Consider the following 14,256-nt stretch of genomic DNA (forward strand, 5'->3'; position numbering starts at 1 on the left):
TTGTTTTATTACCGGAACTGAGGAATATCCGACTTCAATCCCTTGGAAGTTTGAACCTTGCAGGAAGACTGAGGTCATTAGCTAAAAGGCTGTGGACATCTCCAGAGGTGCCTTTAGTGGGGCTGTTGTTCTCAGTGTCAAACAATATGATCAGATGGTTCATCTGCTTCCAGTGATGATGTCGTATCTCTCTCTGCTGATACCGTAAAATCATACTTGGGTGTCTCTCCTCTGTTAACCAAGCACAGGATATGTTCTGTCCAACAGCCAAGCCCAGGGGTCAATGGGGCAGGGGTCTGACATTAACCAAGGGGCAAAGGTCAGAGTCAAGATGTCGGCGCATTCTCAGGTGAGTAGAAAAACAATAAGGATGAGAAGATCCCACACTAAACCACTGGCCCTGACCCGAGAACAATGCCTTGCACTGTTTCATTTGGCTTGACTGAAATTGATCAAATCAAATGTATTCGTATAGCCCTTTTTACACGCAAGCATGTCACAGAGGGCTTCACATACGCCCATAGAACTGCCCCTCAACCAACCTAAACCCTCAAGGAAGACAAGGAAAAACTCACAGTTCCCAATTGATTGTTGCTCCTCCGCCTATCCGCCTGATTGCCTGTCTTCAAGCCTTCTCCTCAACTATTGGCAGACACTAATAACTCCCTTGGTTAGGGTTTAACCTGAAAATGTCCTCAATCTAGGTTCTCGCTCCTGGAACTTATTTCTGCAGACACCAGCAGTATGTTGACATCTCCCTACCTCCCTGTGCCAGAATTCTCAGACGGCGTAGAACAAGTTTGTGAAATTCCCTGAGGAGACTGCGTTCATTCACATATAGTTACCCCATCTCCCCGCTCACACACACCACTAAAGGCAACTCAGCATTTCTGTAACTCAGTTACACAAGTCTCAGACAAGTGGTCCTCTCTCTCTCTCTCTCTCTCTCTCTCTCTCTCTCTCTCTCTCTCTCTCTCTCTCTCTCTCTCTCTCTCTCTCTCTCTCTGTATTACTGCCCCTCCCCCCCCCATTTCACAGGCCCGATTAATGAATGATAACCACACCAAATAGATGTTGAATTGTTTATTAACAATGTTACACAAACCGTTGCCGAGGGGTTTAAGGGTGCTCGTCTACTAAAAACTATACAAAAACATTTACATCCCGAGAGACATCCGCTTCAAAAACTCCGTCAAGGACTTTTAAGAAATTAATTTAGTAAAACATTTATATATCCATATACATATATATAAAAACAGACATAAAAAAACAACACAGTCTTTCAAGACCTCAACCAACTAAAACAGAAAACTATATATAAAAAACACAACAACAGTGTTTTAGTGCAAAGGCAGGGGAAGTATAAAAATACTGTTGTGTGTGTGTTTTTTTTCTTCTTCTTCTCTCCGATATATAAAAAAGAAAGCAAGATGGTGGTTTAAAGGTGTGTGTCGGCGATGGGGATGCGTCGTAGCTCCACGATCTGGGAGTTGGCCATGCTGCCACCGTCGGGACTCCCGTTTAGGGAGCCGTTGTCGCTCATGTTAAGGCCTGAACCTGAGGCGGACACAGAGGAAACATGCATGACGATCCCAGCTAGCAACGAAAAACCAATCAACTGTCTGGGAGCATATATGGCTTTCCGTGAATCATTTCCATGACAACAACAAGGCACCTGAACAGGAAACGAAAAAAGGGGTAAATGGAGGTCGGACTGAGCACAGAGCATTGTCCGAGGTCAACAGAGGATTAGAGGTGGTACGTTCCTGAAGAATCAACAACTCGTCTTGGTTACGTATTCGAGTGGTCAGCAATACCCACCCGATATCCAACCGCAAGTGTGGTAATTCAAGTCTCAATAGTTAAGAGATTTGAGGTTGAAGATTCAAGGCACTAGGGTTGAAACCTGACCAGATAGGACCCTCAGTTTAAGACCACCGTGCCAAGTATCACAAAGGTTGTCCTGTTTATGGTTCTGGTTGAAAAGAAATAGCTGACCATTTACAGTAACTCAAGGACAGTAATGAGAATAAATCATGTACAGAAGATGGACATTTAACTAAGACCCATAATGATAAAGCGCTGCTTAACAGACTGTTCAGAGCTTAATTGACCCACAGCAAGTTGACCTGGCCAGGCATCTCAAAGTCCTCATCCTTCTATCAAAACTGTTGATAATTGACAGCAAATTCCGTCCTTTCAGACCGGGCCAGTGCATAACCTCGCAGCACTGACCAAACGTTGAGTGAGGGACCTCTGTCCCACTCCACATCCAGACCACTGGTCCACTGAAGCCATGACCTTGTTCACGGAGACCGGGGCACAGCAGGGGGGTCACACTCGACCATACCTTCTCCCTCATGATCTGGATGACATCATCTGGCCTCGGGTCAACAGCAGCAGGGTAATTGAGGCCGTCACAGTCAGTTAGGTAGCCAGTTATTAACAAGCCTAGTTAAACATCCATGTCCAGGACTTTGATTGGCGATGGTGATGGCCTTCATTTCACTGGATTTCATCAGCTTTTCTGAGCATCCAGACCCATAAACAATAACTCGGATATTTTGGCTTGGGAGTTTTCCTGGCCAGTTTTGTTGTGTGAACTTGAGCAGTGAGTCTTGAGGCTAATTCGGGTGATGGTGGAAGTTTGTTGACTTATGGCTAATGTAGAGTGAGAGAGAGAGACAGAGAGACACAGAGAGAGAGAGAGAGAGAGAGAGAGAGAGAGAGAGAGAGAGAGAGAGGGAGGGAGAGCGAGAAAGACAGAAACTAAAACTAAGAGAGGGAAATTCAAAGCAACCGTCTCTCAACAACAGCCACTTATCTCTACTCTCACACACATCCGACACAACTTGTCACACCATGGTTTCAGAGGAGACGGGTTGGTGTGGGCCAAGACTTTGATTTCGAGTAACTCTATCGTCTCTGCATCCTCTCCCCTCGTTAACACCTGCCCGTCTCTCACACCCGCTCACTCTAGAGGGACATTACATGTGCCGTCGCCAAGGTGATTGGCTGTGTTTTTCCTGGGACCGATTTTTTGCCCTGTCCCAGGGGCCTAGTTATCGCTGAGGCACCAGACGAACCTCTGTATAACATGGGTCCCTATAAGATCCCCCCCCCCCCCCCCCCCCCCCCCCCCCCGCCGCCCCCCACCTCCCCCCAAGGCAACCACGCTGAGCAAGGGTCACAGAGTGGATCAGAGTTCTTTCCACGTCCACCAACAGCTGTGTCTGAACGCGGGACACACGTTGTGTCCCACAGTGCGTGTGTGCGTGTCTAAACACTAACTGTTAAACGACGTCGGGGGAACGAGAAAGGCGATGAGAATACATCGCGCCCCTTAAAAAACCCCACTGGAACCATGTCCAGAATCACCTCATCCGATCGAAGATGCTGGCATGGAACAGGTGACGTGACATCACACAGCCCAGACAGAGCCCGATTGCTTTTCAAGTTGAGTCCGTAATGATCGCACCGATCGCACAGCTCTGTGCATCTTCGGCTATCTAACTCCTATGAGTCAGGAGGAGCAGAGAGCGGTTCAAGCCCTACTTGGCATGTGTTCAACTGGGCCTGTTATTGTTATTCAGGCAGCGTAGGGAAGATTACTGTGATTTGAGTGTTGGCAGTGGGGCTGTGGTGGCGGTGGGCTGTGTATCTCCCTGCAGTAAGACCTTTATCTCATGAAACTTTCATGGTGGAGGAGAAACCTTTTCCAGGCTGTGAGATTGAGCGCCCCCAGTGAAATGACTGAGAAGGGTTCGCGGCAGTAATGGATGCCACTGGCAAGTACACAATAGTAAGCACACACAAACGCACACACACACACACCAAGGACACATTCTTGTGTGGACAGGATCCTGCTAAAACCTGGGCTTCCACTCCTGGGTGACTCATTCAAGAAAGTAAGAACGGCAGGTCCTGGACAACGGGTGCTCATCACAGACTGTCCAACAAGAGTTTTCGAGGCCCGAGTGTTCCCAGCTAGCTATGGATTCCTACCCGTTTTCAAGGCAAATATGAGGTCATCGAACTCCTGCGACTCTTCGTCGGCCGCGAGGGTGGTGTTGATGAAGCCGGCGTCCGTGGTGAAGCCCTGACTCGGGGGGCTGGCCTTGTACACACTGCTGGGCTGGCTGCCCGCGTGCAGAGACGCCCGCTCCCAGTCCGCAGATACCTGGCACACATAAGGACACACACGCGCATACACACACATTAACACACACAGACACACACACGTGCACAGGCACCAACAAAGAACATCCAAAGTTTATTCAGGCTGCTAGCACGTCTTGTTGAGGATCCGCGCGTTTGAGACGCATGGGTTCGTGCAGCCCTGTGGACCGACAACCGTCACCTGACACCAGCACACACACGGGCCCAGTGAAGTAAGAGAGAGCCGCCACAGCAAGGCCCCTGTTCCTGATGTGGTGAACGGTCCCGTTCTGCCTGCCGTGTGATCCAGCTTGAGACGTGTGTGCGTGTGTGTGTGGAGAGAGGGAGGGAGGGGGGAGGGGGGGGGGGGGGGGCTAGGGGTCACATAGAGTTTATGTTGTCAAACAGCCCCTAAAGGGGTTAATGCAAAACAAGGGGTCGTGCAGAGTGCAGAGTCGGGGGGTGACGGGGAGGTCGTTGGCTTGAGGCGGAGGCTAAAACACGTCTAAAATATGTAAATGAATAACCCCTCCCTCCAGACCGGATTCATGACAGCTATTTAATCTCCAGTCAATCTAAGACGTTTGAGGGTGAAGTCCTAACGGGTGCATCAGCTCGGGGATTCACATGAGCCAGTGGAGTATGGTAGGAGAAAGAGAGAAACACAACAAGACAGAGACAGAGAGAGACACACACAGATAGAAAGACAGAGACCGAGAGAGAGAGAGACAGAGACAGAGAGATAAAGGGAGTGAGAAACCGTGTGAGTGTGGGTCTGTGTGAGTACCAGAGCCCAACGCAGGTTTTTTCCCAAGAGAACCCCTCTCTCTCTCTCTCTCTCCTCTCTCTCTCTCCCACTCTCTCTCTCTTTCTCCCACACTGTGACTGCGCTCTCTCACAGCCTATCACAGCCTGCCCTGTAAGAGGTACAGAATGTCCCAGTTAGGTGAATTAGCCCACAGAATGCACTTGTTCGGCTCTGTCATATCCCCTTTCCAGAGGGGTGATCATATAACTCAAGCCAGCACCCTACACAGGCCTACCCAACACCCCCCTCTCAGATTCTCCCCAGTCTCACCCCCCCCCCCTTGTACTGATTGATTTTCTTTCTGGTATGTACCAGCTAGGGACCATCACAGAACATTAGTGCTCTCATGAATAAGACAGGATTAGTGGATCCCAGTAGCACAGAAAAACCTCACAGGGCCGGTTCCCTGGAGAAATTGAATAAAATGCACCCCCCCCCCCCCCACACACACACACACAACCCCCCTACCCAGACCCAAACTGGCCTTAAGCCACCTTCCACCCACCCCCACCCCACGTCACCCAGCCTCCCCTACAGGTTTTCTCCTTATAGGGTAGATGTGTAAATTCATGTCTGTCTGTGTTTGGATCCATGTGGATGTACAGAATGTGGATGGGTTTATCTGTGTGTGGTTGAACGAGATCGAGATGGAGAGAGAGCAAGCTAAAGCGATATAGAGAGAGAGACAGTGATGGAGAGAGAGAGAGATGGAGAGAGAGAGAGATGGAGAGAGAGAGAGATAAAAGAGAGAGAGAGAGAAAGAGAGAGTGAGCACAGACCCACCAGAAGGTCAGGAGGGTCACAGCATACGTGAAAAGCCAGCCCTCCCTCTCTCTTTCTCACACACACGGGTTATGTAAAGCTCGCTCGCTCGCTCTGCGACCGAGGGTGCCGACTCTGTCGGGCAGCCGAGAGCAAACAGAGCGCGTGCAAGACTCTGGGGGGGGGGGGGGGGGGGGCGGCGTTCCGTGTTCTGTGAGGAGGCTGAGGCGAGATACGTGTGACTGGGAGGCTGGGAGGCTGGGGGTGGAGGTGTCTGGACACAGCCCCTGGGAATGTGACCCGGGCTGGGGGGGTGGAGACAGCGGAGGAGGGAGGAAGGGGGAACCACACGTATGTGTGTGTGTCTGTATGAGGCGTACACGAGCGCGCGTGGGTGCGAGCGTACGAGTGTGTGCGTGTGTGCGTGCGGTACCTCCTCCATGGCGCTGATAAGGTTCTGGGTGGACTTGCTGATCTCCCCTCCCACCGTGGAGGCCCCGCCCTGGTAGGTGGCGTCCGGCCCGCTGTGGCCGTTCATCTCCACCGTGTAGCTGGCCTTGGACGGCCAGCACAGCTGGTTGTGCATCAGAAAGTAGACCGCGAACACATACAGACCCTGGAGGAGGGGGGGGTTAGGAAAGAGGTTCAAGTCAGGTTTCCGGCCTGTTCCCAAAGGGTTCACAGGAACATGCTTGCCTTTAATAAGGGGTAGATGGTTAGATCATGCGAATAAGACAAGAGTAGAATCCAAAGTTGCATGATGAATACAGCAATCGTCCACACCATCATCGTCGCCAACATTAATTCCATTGTAACAAGTCACTTGTACCATCGAGAAGAAAAGTGGCTTGAACGTTTAAGGAATTCCCTCGGGCCACTGGTGGGAATCACGCGTAGGGAATTCTAGAGCTTCATGACTTCATCCCCTGGAAATGACATCACCTCTCGGCATCTCCTCATCATTGCATCCTCTCCCAGTCTCCCTCTCTCTCTCTCTCTCTCTCTCTCTCTCTCTCTCTCTCTCTCTCTCTCTCTCTCTCTCTCTCTCTCTCTCTCTCTCTCTCTCTCTCTCTCTCTCAACAAAGACCCGGTGTGAACTACTCCACAACACAAGGGTGTCAAATACCACAGGGTGACCAGACATCTCACAACACCCCTACAGTAGACCATGACAACAGGCAGCCACAGATAGAGATTCAGTCCTGTACTGTACTGTCCTCCCCCCCCCACACCACTGAACATCCTCACTGAGCCCCGCCCCCCAAGTAAGAAATCAAACCATGACCATGGATCTGGTACACAACCATTTGGTGGGGGGGGGGGAAATAACTATTTTATCGCTTCGGGAATCCCATTCATTTCAAGTCGCTTACCTTCTCAGTATCGCATCACTGCTTAGATCTATTCCTTCAAGAGACGTCATGTGGTTCAACATCATGCCACTTAGTCAAGGTGACTGTTACTGTAAATCCCCCTCCATATACCACAGCTTGCCCACGGCCCGAGTGCAGTGTAAATCATGACACATTACCCCGACGAGGAAAGATGGATTTGTTAAGAGGGGAAAAATAAACACGGATCACGGAAATAATCGTCTTTACCGGACATTGTTGTTTACTGGCGTCCCCGTAAATATGGGACGTCAGCTCGGGGAAAGAGAAAACACGCCGAAATATGGACAGTTTGGCAGCCATCTGTGAGTTTTATGGCTTGGGGTGTGTGTGTGTGAGAGAGCTTTATGAGCGTCTGTGCGTGTGAGTCAGTGTGCGTGTGTGTGTGTGAGTCAGTGTGCGGGTGTGTGTGTGTCTGCGCAGCCCCTGTCATCGTCACGGAAGCCGTTTCATCCTGACAGTTTTCAGGGTGATTAGCACGTCGTTAAAGACCTGTGAATTGGGAGGAACTCGCTTTATAACTCTCGGACACTTATGTAAGTGTTCTCTGACGGATGGAGAGAGAGACAGACAGAGAGACCGGCAGAGCGAGGATTGAGGCAAAAACGAGAGGAATTTGCGATTTGCGTTAGCAAACTTCCATTAATCCTCATTCGAACCTAAGAAAGAGAAGGAGAGAGACAAGGGATAGCAGGGATTCCAGAGTTAAGGTCAGGACATCATTAGGACATCATCTTCATGAGAACGATGGGAAGAGGTGAGAAAGATGGGGGGGGTCACAGGAAGCCAAGCCAGGACATAGCAAGTCCACCATTAGAACAGAGGTGGAGGCGGAAAACGAAAGAGCAGAAAGGAGAGAGTAGTGAAGTGGCAGGCAGGAGGCAGGATATACTGGATATACTATATTGATATACTGGAGCCAGCCGTCCACACAGACTACAGAGCAGTCTTCCAACTCGGTGTGTTCATCTAAGCTAAAGAACGCACGACAGCCAATACCACCTCCCACACACCCAGGTATCCAAGGCGTCCTCAGGTTGAGAGAAAGAAAGGAAGAGAAAAGAGACAGAGAGAGAGAGAGAGAGAGAGAGAGAGAGAGAAAGAAAGAGAAGAGAGAGAGAGAGAGAGAGAGAGAGAGAGAGAGAGAGAGAGAGAGAGAGAGAGAGAGAGAGAGACAGACAGACAGACAGACAGACAGACAGACAGACAGACAGAGAAAGTGGCAGAGGACGGGGTGGCAGAGTAACATCATACCCTGCGCCAGCTCTGGGAAACATCCACCCATCAAGCCTGAACACAGCATCTCCTTCATCTCTGTTGATTCCACATTGTGAATGACTTTGTGGTTCCATTGATTAACCTGATAGGGACCAAAAGTTGCCCCCTGAACACAGAGAAATCAATGACTGGCTGCTAACAGAGTAGCTGTGTGTTATGGAAGGTCACACCATCATTATGCAGGGGACAGGAATGAAAAGGACTGGAAATGATTCTCGATCTAAACAGGGTCTAATAGGTCAAATGTACTGTAATGTTCCGACCGTACCGCGGGGGCTGAACCTGCGTCCGACCTTTGCACTTCATTATTGTCAGTAATCTGCTGAGAGAAGCACCACATTGCGTGGCTGAGAACAACAGGGCCAACAACAACTACGGCGGCAGCGGCAACTCAAAAACAGCGAGGACTAACGCTGTCAACAACAGAGTCCTTGGAAAAAACAAGTCATGGTGGAAAATCCAGCGCATGAGGGAACACGCCAACTAGCCCGACTACTTCTCAGCGTCGCTCTAGGACACCGTCTGCGTTCAACACAACGCACTGATTACCTGCACTTACATTTGGACAAGATTCCTACAAATGCACGGCATAAAAAAAAAAAAAAAACGTACTGACATGCTGATGTAAGGTTCTAACAAGATACCTCTCCCGCTCAGCTAATTCTACTCGGCGTATCTACGGATGGCCCGAAAGATCGTCTCAAAAAAGAGCTTTCTCGGTTCGAATGCAGATTCGTTCCTGAACCGAGGTTCTGGTGAACAGGAAGCGAGAGGTCTGTAACTGCCTCTTTGCATGCAGAGAAAAACAGCAGAAGCTCCGGCAACAGAACGCAGACTACTCCCTGGGCAGGGCTACACGCTTCAGAAAACTAGGTCAGCTGTGTTTGTTTACCGCTAATCGATGTTCTTGGACGCGGCTTGCCTTGGAACCTCATTACCTGTCTGCGAGAGGACGGACTGATTGTCCCAGGCGGCTGAATCTTTCCTGCTCTCTCACGGGCGTCATACCCCCCTCGGGAGTTTGTCTCCGGCTCTTTCCTGTTCACCCGTAAAGAAAAAACAACCCCAGATGCAATGGTGCCGTTTGTCCGGCTGAACAAAAACGGACTTGTTCTGCTGTGTTGCCTCTCTCTCCTCTTCCCCGCTAGCAGCAGAGAACAAGTGAGAGAGAGATGAAAGGGCGGATGAAGAGAGAGAGAGAGAGAGAGACAGATGATTTGTGTTGGAAGAGAGCTGGAACTTCTGTCGAGGCGGTCGGGATCGAGAGCGGGACGATCGATATGATGCAGAAGGGGCAATTTCACTTAGGCCAAGCATCTGATTCCTCTGCGTTCCCTCTAAAATGCAGTCCGACGCTTCGCTAAAATCGCCTGATGGACGACGGTGGATACAGTGTGACACCAGGCCCCAGTGCAGTAGCTGACCACTGCAAGTCGGTCTCCATAGCCACAAGATGAGGTCATCGTTACCCTTGATTGAGCTAGCGGGCCAGCGCGACCGGTGACATCAGCTTCGGACGACATCATCCAATTAGTAGTGAGAGGTAAGGTGGCGTCGACTTTCGGGGTGCTACTGTTGTCTTTGTCATGTGGATGTGACATATCACTCGGGCCCCGCGCGAGCTCACTTAATGGACTGTTGACGTCTTCGAGAAAGTCACAGAAGGCAGAGACATTCACAAGAACCGCCCCCACCCGCCCCCCCCCCCCCCCCCCCCCCCACACACACACAAAAAAAGCGTCCAGCCATTACCAGCAGACACCGGGTTGCCTGTGTCACTGCATATCGTGCAGGTGATGCTACATGTGCCATGAGCCGACAGGCTTGTGCAATGCGAGTTAAGACTTTAGTAGCTAGCAACTGAAGTACTGGGGCTAACAAACTGGGGTTGACAAGTTCAGAGTACATCCCCCTTAACTACCGGCTGTCGTGCAACTCCTGGAGGCTCGACATCAATGAAAGGGACTTGGGACTTTCCAGAGCTATCTAGCTACGCAGATAGAGTTATCTGCCATCGCATTAATGGCCTTGTCTTATCGGCGCTGGCTCTGAAAGATCTTCACACTGCTCTGGGAGAGACAAGAAAGAGAATGAACAGAGAGGGAAAAAATAAAGAGGGTGGGAAGGAGGGATGGACCGAGTGAGAGAGAGAGAACAAGAGAGACCTAGTCTGGCTGTGGGTGAGGTCAGAATGTGGAGATGGAGGGGTGATAACCCCTCTCACCGTGCTACTGCTGCTGGAGAGCTTTCAGCTCTTCTCCCCGACCACAGTCAGACATCAAAGCGAGGCTTCAAAGTCCTGTCGGAGACAGCCTTCACTACGCACTACTACTCTCTCTCTCTCTCTCTCTCTCTCTCTCTCTCTCTCTCTCTCTCTCTCTCTCTCTGAGTGGGTGGGAAACACAGGGCACGGGCCTGAGTCTGCACAAACAGCCAACGGTGAGGTGCTATTTCCACCACCCTGACTGGGCATAACTCTGGCCTTCCCTCACTCGCTCTCTCTTACCCTCACTCTCACTCTCTCTCTCTCTCTCTCTCTCTCCTCTCTCTCTCTCTCTCTCTCTCTCTCTCTCTCTCTCTCTCTCTCTCTCTCTCTCTCTCTCTCACGCACTTTCTTTCTTCTCTCTTCAGCATACGCACACACGCACGCATGTGCACACACATACAGGCATTCACACACACACTCAGACACATTCCCTCATTTGCACTTGCACGCACACACACACAAACACATATGCTCACACACACACACACATTTGCACTTGCGCACTTGCGCACACACACACACACACACAGATAGTCTCACGGGCCAGACGAGTGCAGTGGCTTAAGGAATCAATATTGTACTGACTGAGTCCAAACTGCCTCAATGCCTCTAGAAAGCCATGCACCATGAAATGGATTGAGTCTACTCTAAAAGGACACGCCACGTCGAGACCGCCACAACGACGTCTTCATACGCACCACAGCCACAGGCACCTACAGTCAGTGGTCGTTGACTTCTCGTCGTGAGATGAGGAATGAACGGACATTTGTCATTTGACGGAAGAGAAGCCGAGCAATTCAAACGGATTCCACAACGCTGTGGGAACAGCGTTGGGAACAGCGTACAGGCGACACTGCCACAGGCGACACTGCCACAAGCGACACTGCCACAGGCGACGCTGTAACCGCGATGCTGAGGACGCTCCAAAGGAAATGGGGGTGGGGGGGGGGGCAAGTCTCACCAGCAGGCAGTTGAAGATCACGTAGAGGATGAGCATCCACAGGTGTCTGTAGCCCATGTGTAGCCCCGCCCACAGCCACACCAGCGACACCAGGAGGAACAGGTAGATCACCATGGGCACCTCTGGAACACACAGCACACAGGGGGGAGAGGATGAATACACACACACACACATCTTCCTGGGGCGAATGTGACTCAAGTCCGGGACACTGAGACGGAGAAATACAGCACTGTAGAACCATAGCAATGAAGAGCCCAGACGTTCGAATCGCTAGCTGCCAGCCCCCCGGGCATTAGCATCCTCAGCACCCCTCATCCCTGCAGTCTCATATTCATCCTGTTCACGAGGAGGACAAACAAACACAGTGTTCCATTCAGAAACAGCGGGGGACGCGCCGAGTCATCAAAGGAGACGGGACGGTCGATGAACGGCAGAGCGAGAGAGAGGGCACGCGAGGGCGGGCGAGGCGAGAGAGAGAGGTTGCTCCTTTTTCCCCCGGGCTCATTCATAGCCAGTGTTCAATCTGTACGAGTGCAGAGGCCTGGCACAATGGCAGCCCTCGTGCAACGCGGCCCAGAATAGCTTCTCCGATTGTGAGGCCGTTTGTTTCCCAAAAGATGTGGAATTTACTCTGCAAACAATCGCCGAACAAAAGCACTTGAATGGACATGCAGTAGCAGTGTGTGGGGAATATTATAATTATTTCTAAGGATGATAATACTGTAATAACCCCCTCCCTCAAACTGAGTTTTAGCATGTTGATTACGGTATTAGCAACAGCTTTGTCTGATGTTGTCCGTATGGGTGTGTGTGTGTGTATCTGTGTGCAGTCTGTTGGAGTTCATAAAGATTGACAGTCAAGCTAGAAAACTGTACACCACATCTGAGGGGGGGAAAAGCTTCCAGTACATTCTCAGGTCATCTGGGTTGACAACATTCCACACAAGCAGCTGAAACAAAGACATGCAATCTGGAAGATTGGAGAGCACTTCACGACAAGCTCGACCGGAGACATGGTCATTTAGTATTCATTCATCTGGATTGAAAAGACCTCGCATTGTCTAATGCGGACCACCTAGAGTTGGAAAATACCACACACAGACTATATTAGTGTGGTGAGCCAGGAATAAATACGCTATTCTTACTTTGGGTTAGGGCTAGAGGTCGTGTTCTATTGTAATCATGTACAACACTGGAGTCCAATGCCTGTGAGCCTAATGGCATGCTCTCTCGCAGAGCATTGCTGTTCATTAGCTCCCTTAAGGAACAGGGGTGCGGGGGGGGCGATGGCAAAGTGATCGAAATAACACAGGGACCTTCTGCGTTGGGTGTGTATACGTGTGCGTGTGTAGGTCCGTCAGTTTGAGAGAGAGGGAGGGAGGGAGGGAGGGAGAAAGAGAGAGAGTGAGATGAGAGCGAGAGAGAGATAGAGGGAGAGAGTGGGGTGTGTAGAGTAAATGAGAGAAATTTTCTACGTGCATTAGCACATAGACATTTCCATTTTAACCTGCAGAGAACATTGTGTTCTGTGAGTCCTCGCGGTCACACATGCACGCACACCCGCCCACACAAACATGTCCCATTACCATCTGTTTGGAACAGAGATGCAGATGAGTGTTTGATCCCGACTGTATGTGTGTGTGTGTGTGTGCACGAGCCCAGAGTGAGTTTGGTGAAACAGTGGCGTGCAGAGCCGGGATCTCTGAAGGCTGGAGTGAGCGAATAGGACGGCTACAGATGAAAGTAAGGGATAAACAAGCGCTAGACACTTCACACAATGTACGCAAAGCATCACTATGGAAACACACACACACAAAAGGTCCTCAACACACATCATAGAACCACAGGACTAGACACCTGTACATGTCGCTGAGCAACATCCTTGTGTTACCGTGAGGAGCACCACAGAGATGCACTGTGGGAGATGCAGCAGGATGAAGAGTCCAAGATGGCTGCCCGCTGGATGGCTATGTAGGCCACAGAGAACAGTACACTTCACAAGTGGGTGGGAAACACAGGGCACGGGCCTGAGTCTGCACAAACAGCCAACGGTGAGGTGCTATTTCCACCACCCTGACTGGGCATAACTCTGGCCTTCCCTCACTCGCTCTCTCTTACCCTCACTCTCACTCTCTCTCTCTCTCTCTCTCTCGCTCTCTCTTACCCTCTCTCTCTCTCTCTCTCTCTCTCTCTCTCTCTCTCTCTCTCTCTCTCTCACTGGGTCTGATCTTTCTCTCTCCGTCATCCACTCTCATGTTTGTACTATCTATCACGTCATGCTGGCTGTGTTCCCCTCTCTGTCCTCCTCTGGATCGCACACACACACACCAGCACACACACACATACACACACACCAGCACACACACACACACACAGACACATCTGCCTTCCTCTCCTCCCTCACAGAATTTTCCATCAGTGTAAGCACATTCCAGACTGTGGTGGGAGCAGGTTCCCACTGTTAGAGTAAGTGACTGACTGATTGGCTGGCTGCCTGTCTGTCAGTCTGGCTGGCTGGTTGGTTGGCTGACTGGCTACTGGCTGGTTGAGTCCAAAGGGAATGCAAAAAAGAATGCAACCCAGAGTAGCCTTGCATCAGCCGTGTTTTTGTTCCCGCTCAACAAAACCACCC

At 50.7% G+C, this 14,256-nt stretch overlaps 1 protein-coding gene across 3 annotated transcripts; it reads right to left on the reverse strand.

Moving 5' to 3' along the window:
• Positions 1–1,068: 1,068 nt before the first annotated feature.
• adgrv1 (adhesion G protein-coupled receptor V1) lies at positions 1,069–12,985 on the reverse strand. 3 transcript variants are annotated; one of them, XM_047015171.1, is made up of 4 exons: positions 11,625–12,985; positions 6,162–6,344; positions 4,006–4,180; positions 1,069–1,557 (listed from the first exon to the last, which is right to left on the reverse strand). In XM_047015171.1, the coding sequence occupies exons 1-4, from the start codon at positions 11,796–11,798 to the stop codon at positions 1,439–1,441; spliced, it is 651 nt and encodes a 216-aa protein (XP_046871127.1). In that variant the 5' UTR covers positions 11,799–12,985; the 3' UTR covers positions 1,069–1,438. The 3 variants fall into 3 exon arrangements, with proteins under 3 accessions (XP_046871127.1, XP_046871128.1, XP_046871129.1); XM_047015172.1 differs by lacking the exon at positions 11,625–12,985 and adding an exon at positions 9,867–10,096; XM_047015173.1 differs by lacking the exon at positions 11,625–12,985 and adding an exon at positions 6,558–6,749.
• Between the last annotated feature and the right edge of the window lie 1,271 nt (positions 12,986–14,256).

Source organism: Hypomesus transpacificus, unplaced genomic scaffold (genome assembly GCF_021917145.1).
Source record: "Hypomesus transpacificus isolate Combined female unplaced genomic scaffold, fHypTra1 scaffold_280, whole genome shotgun sequence".
Taxonomy (NCBI): domain Eukaryota; kingdom Metazoa; phylum Chordata; class Actinopteri; order Osmeriformes; family Osmeridae; genus Hypomesus; species Hypomesus transpacificus.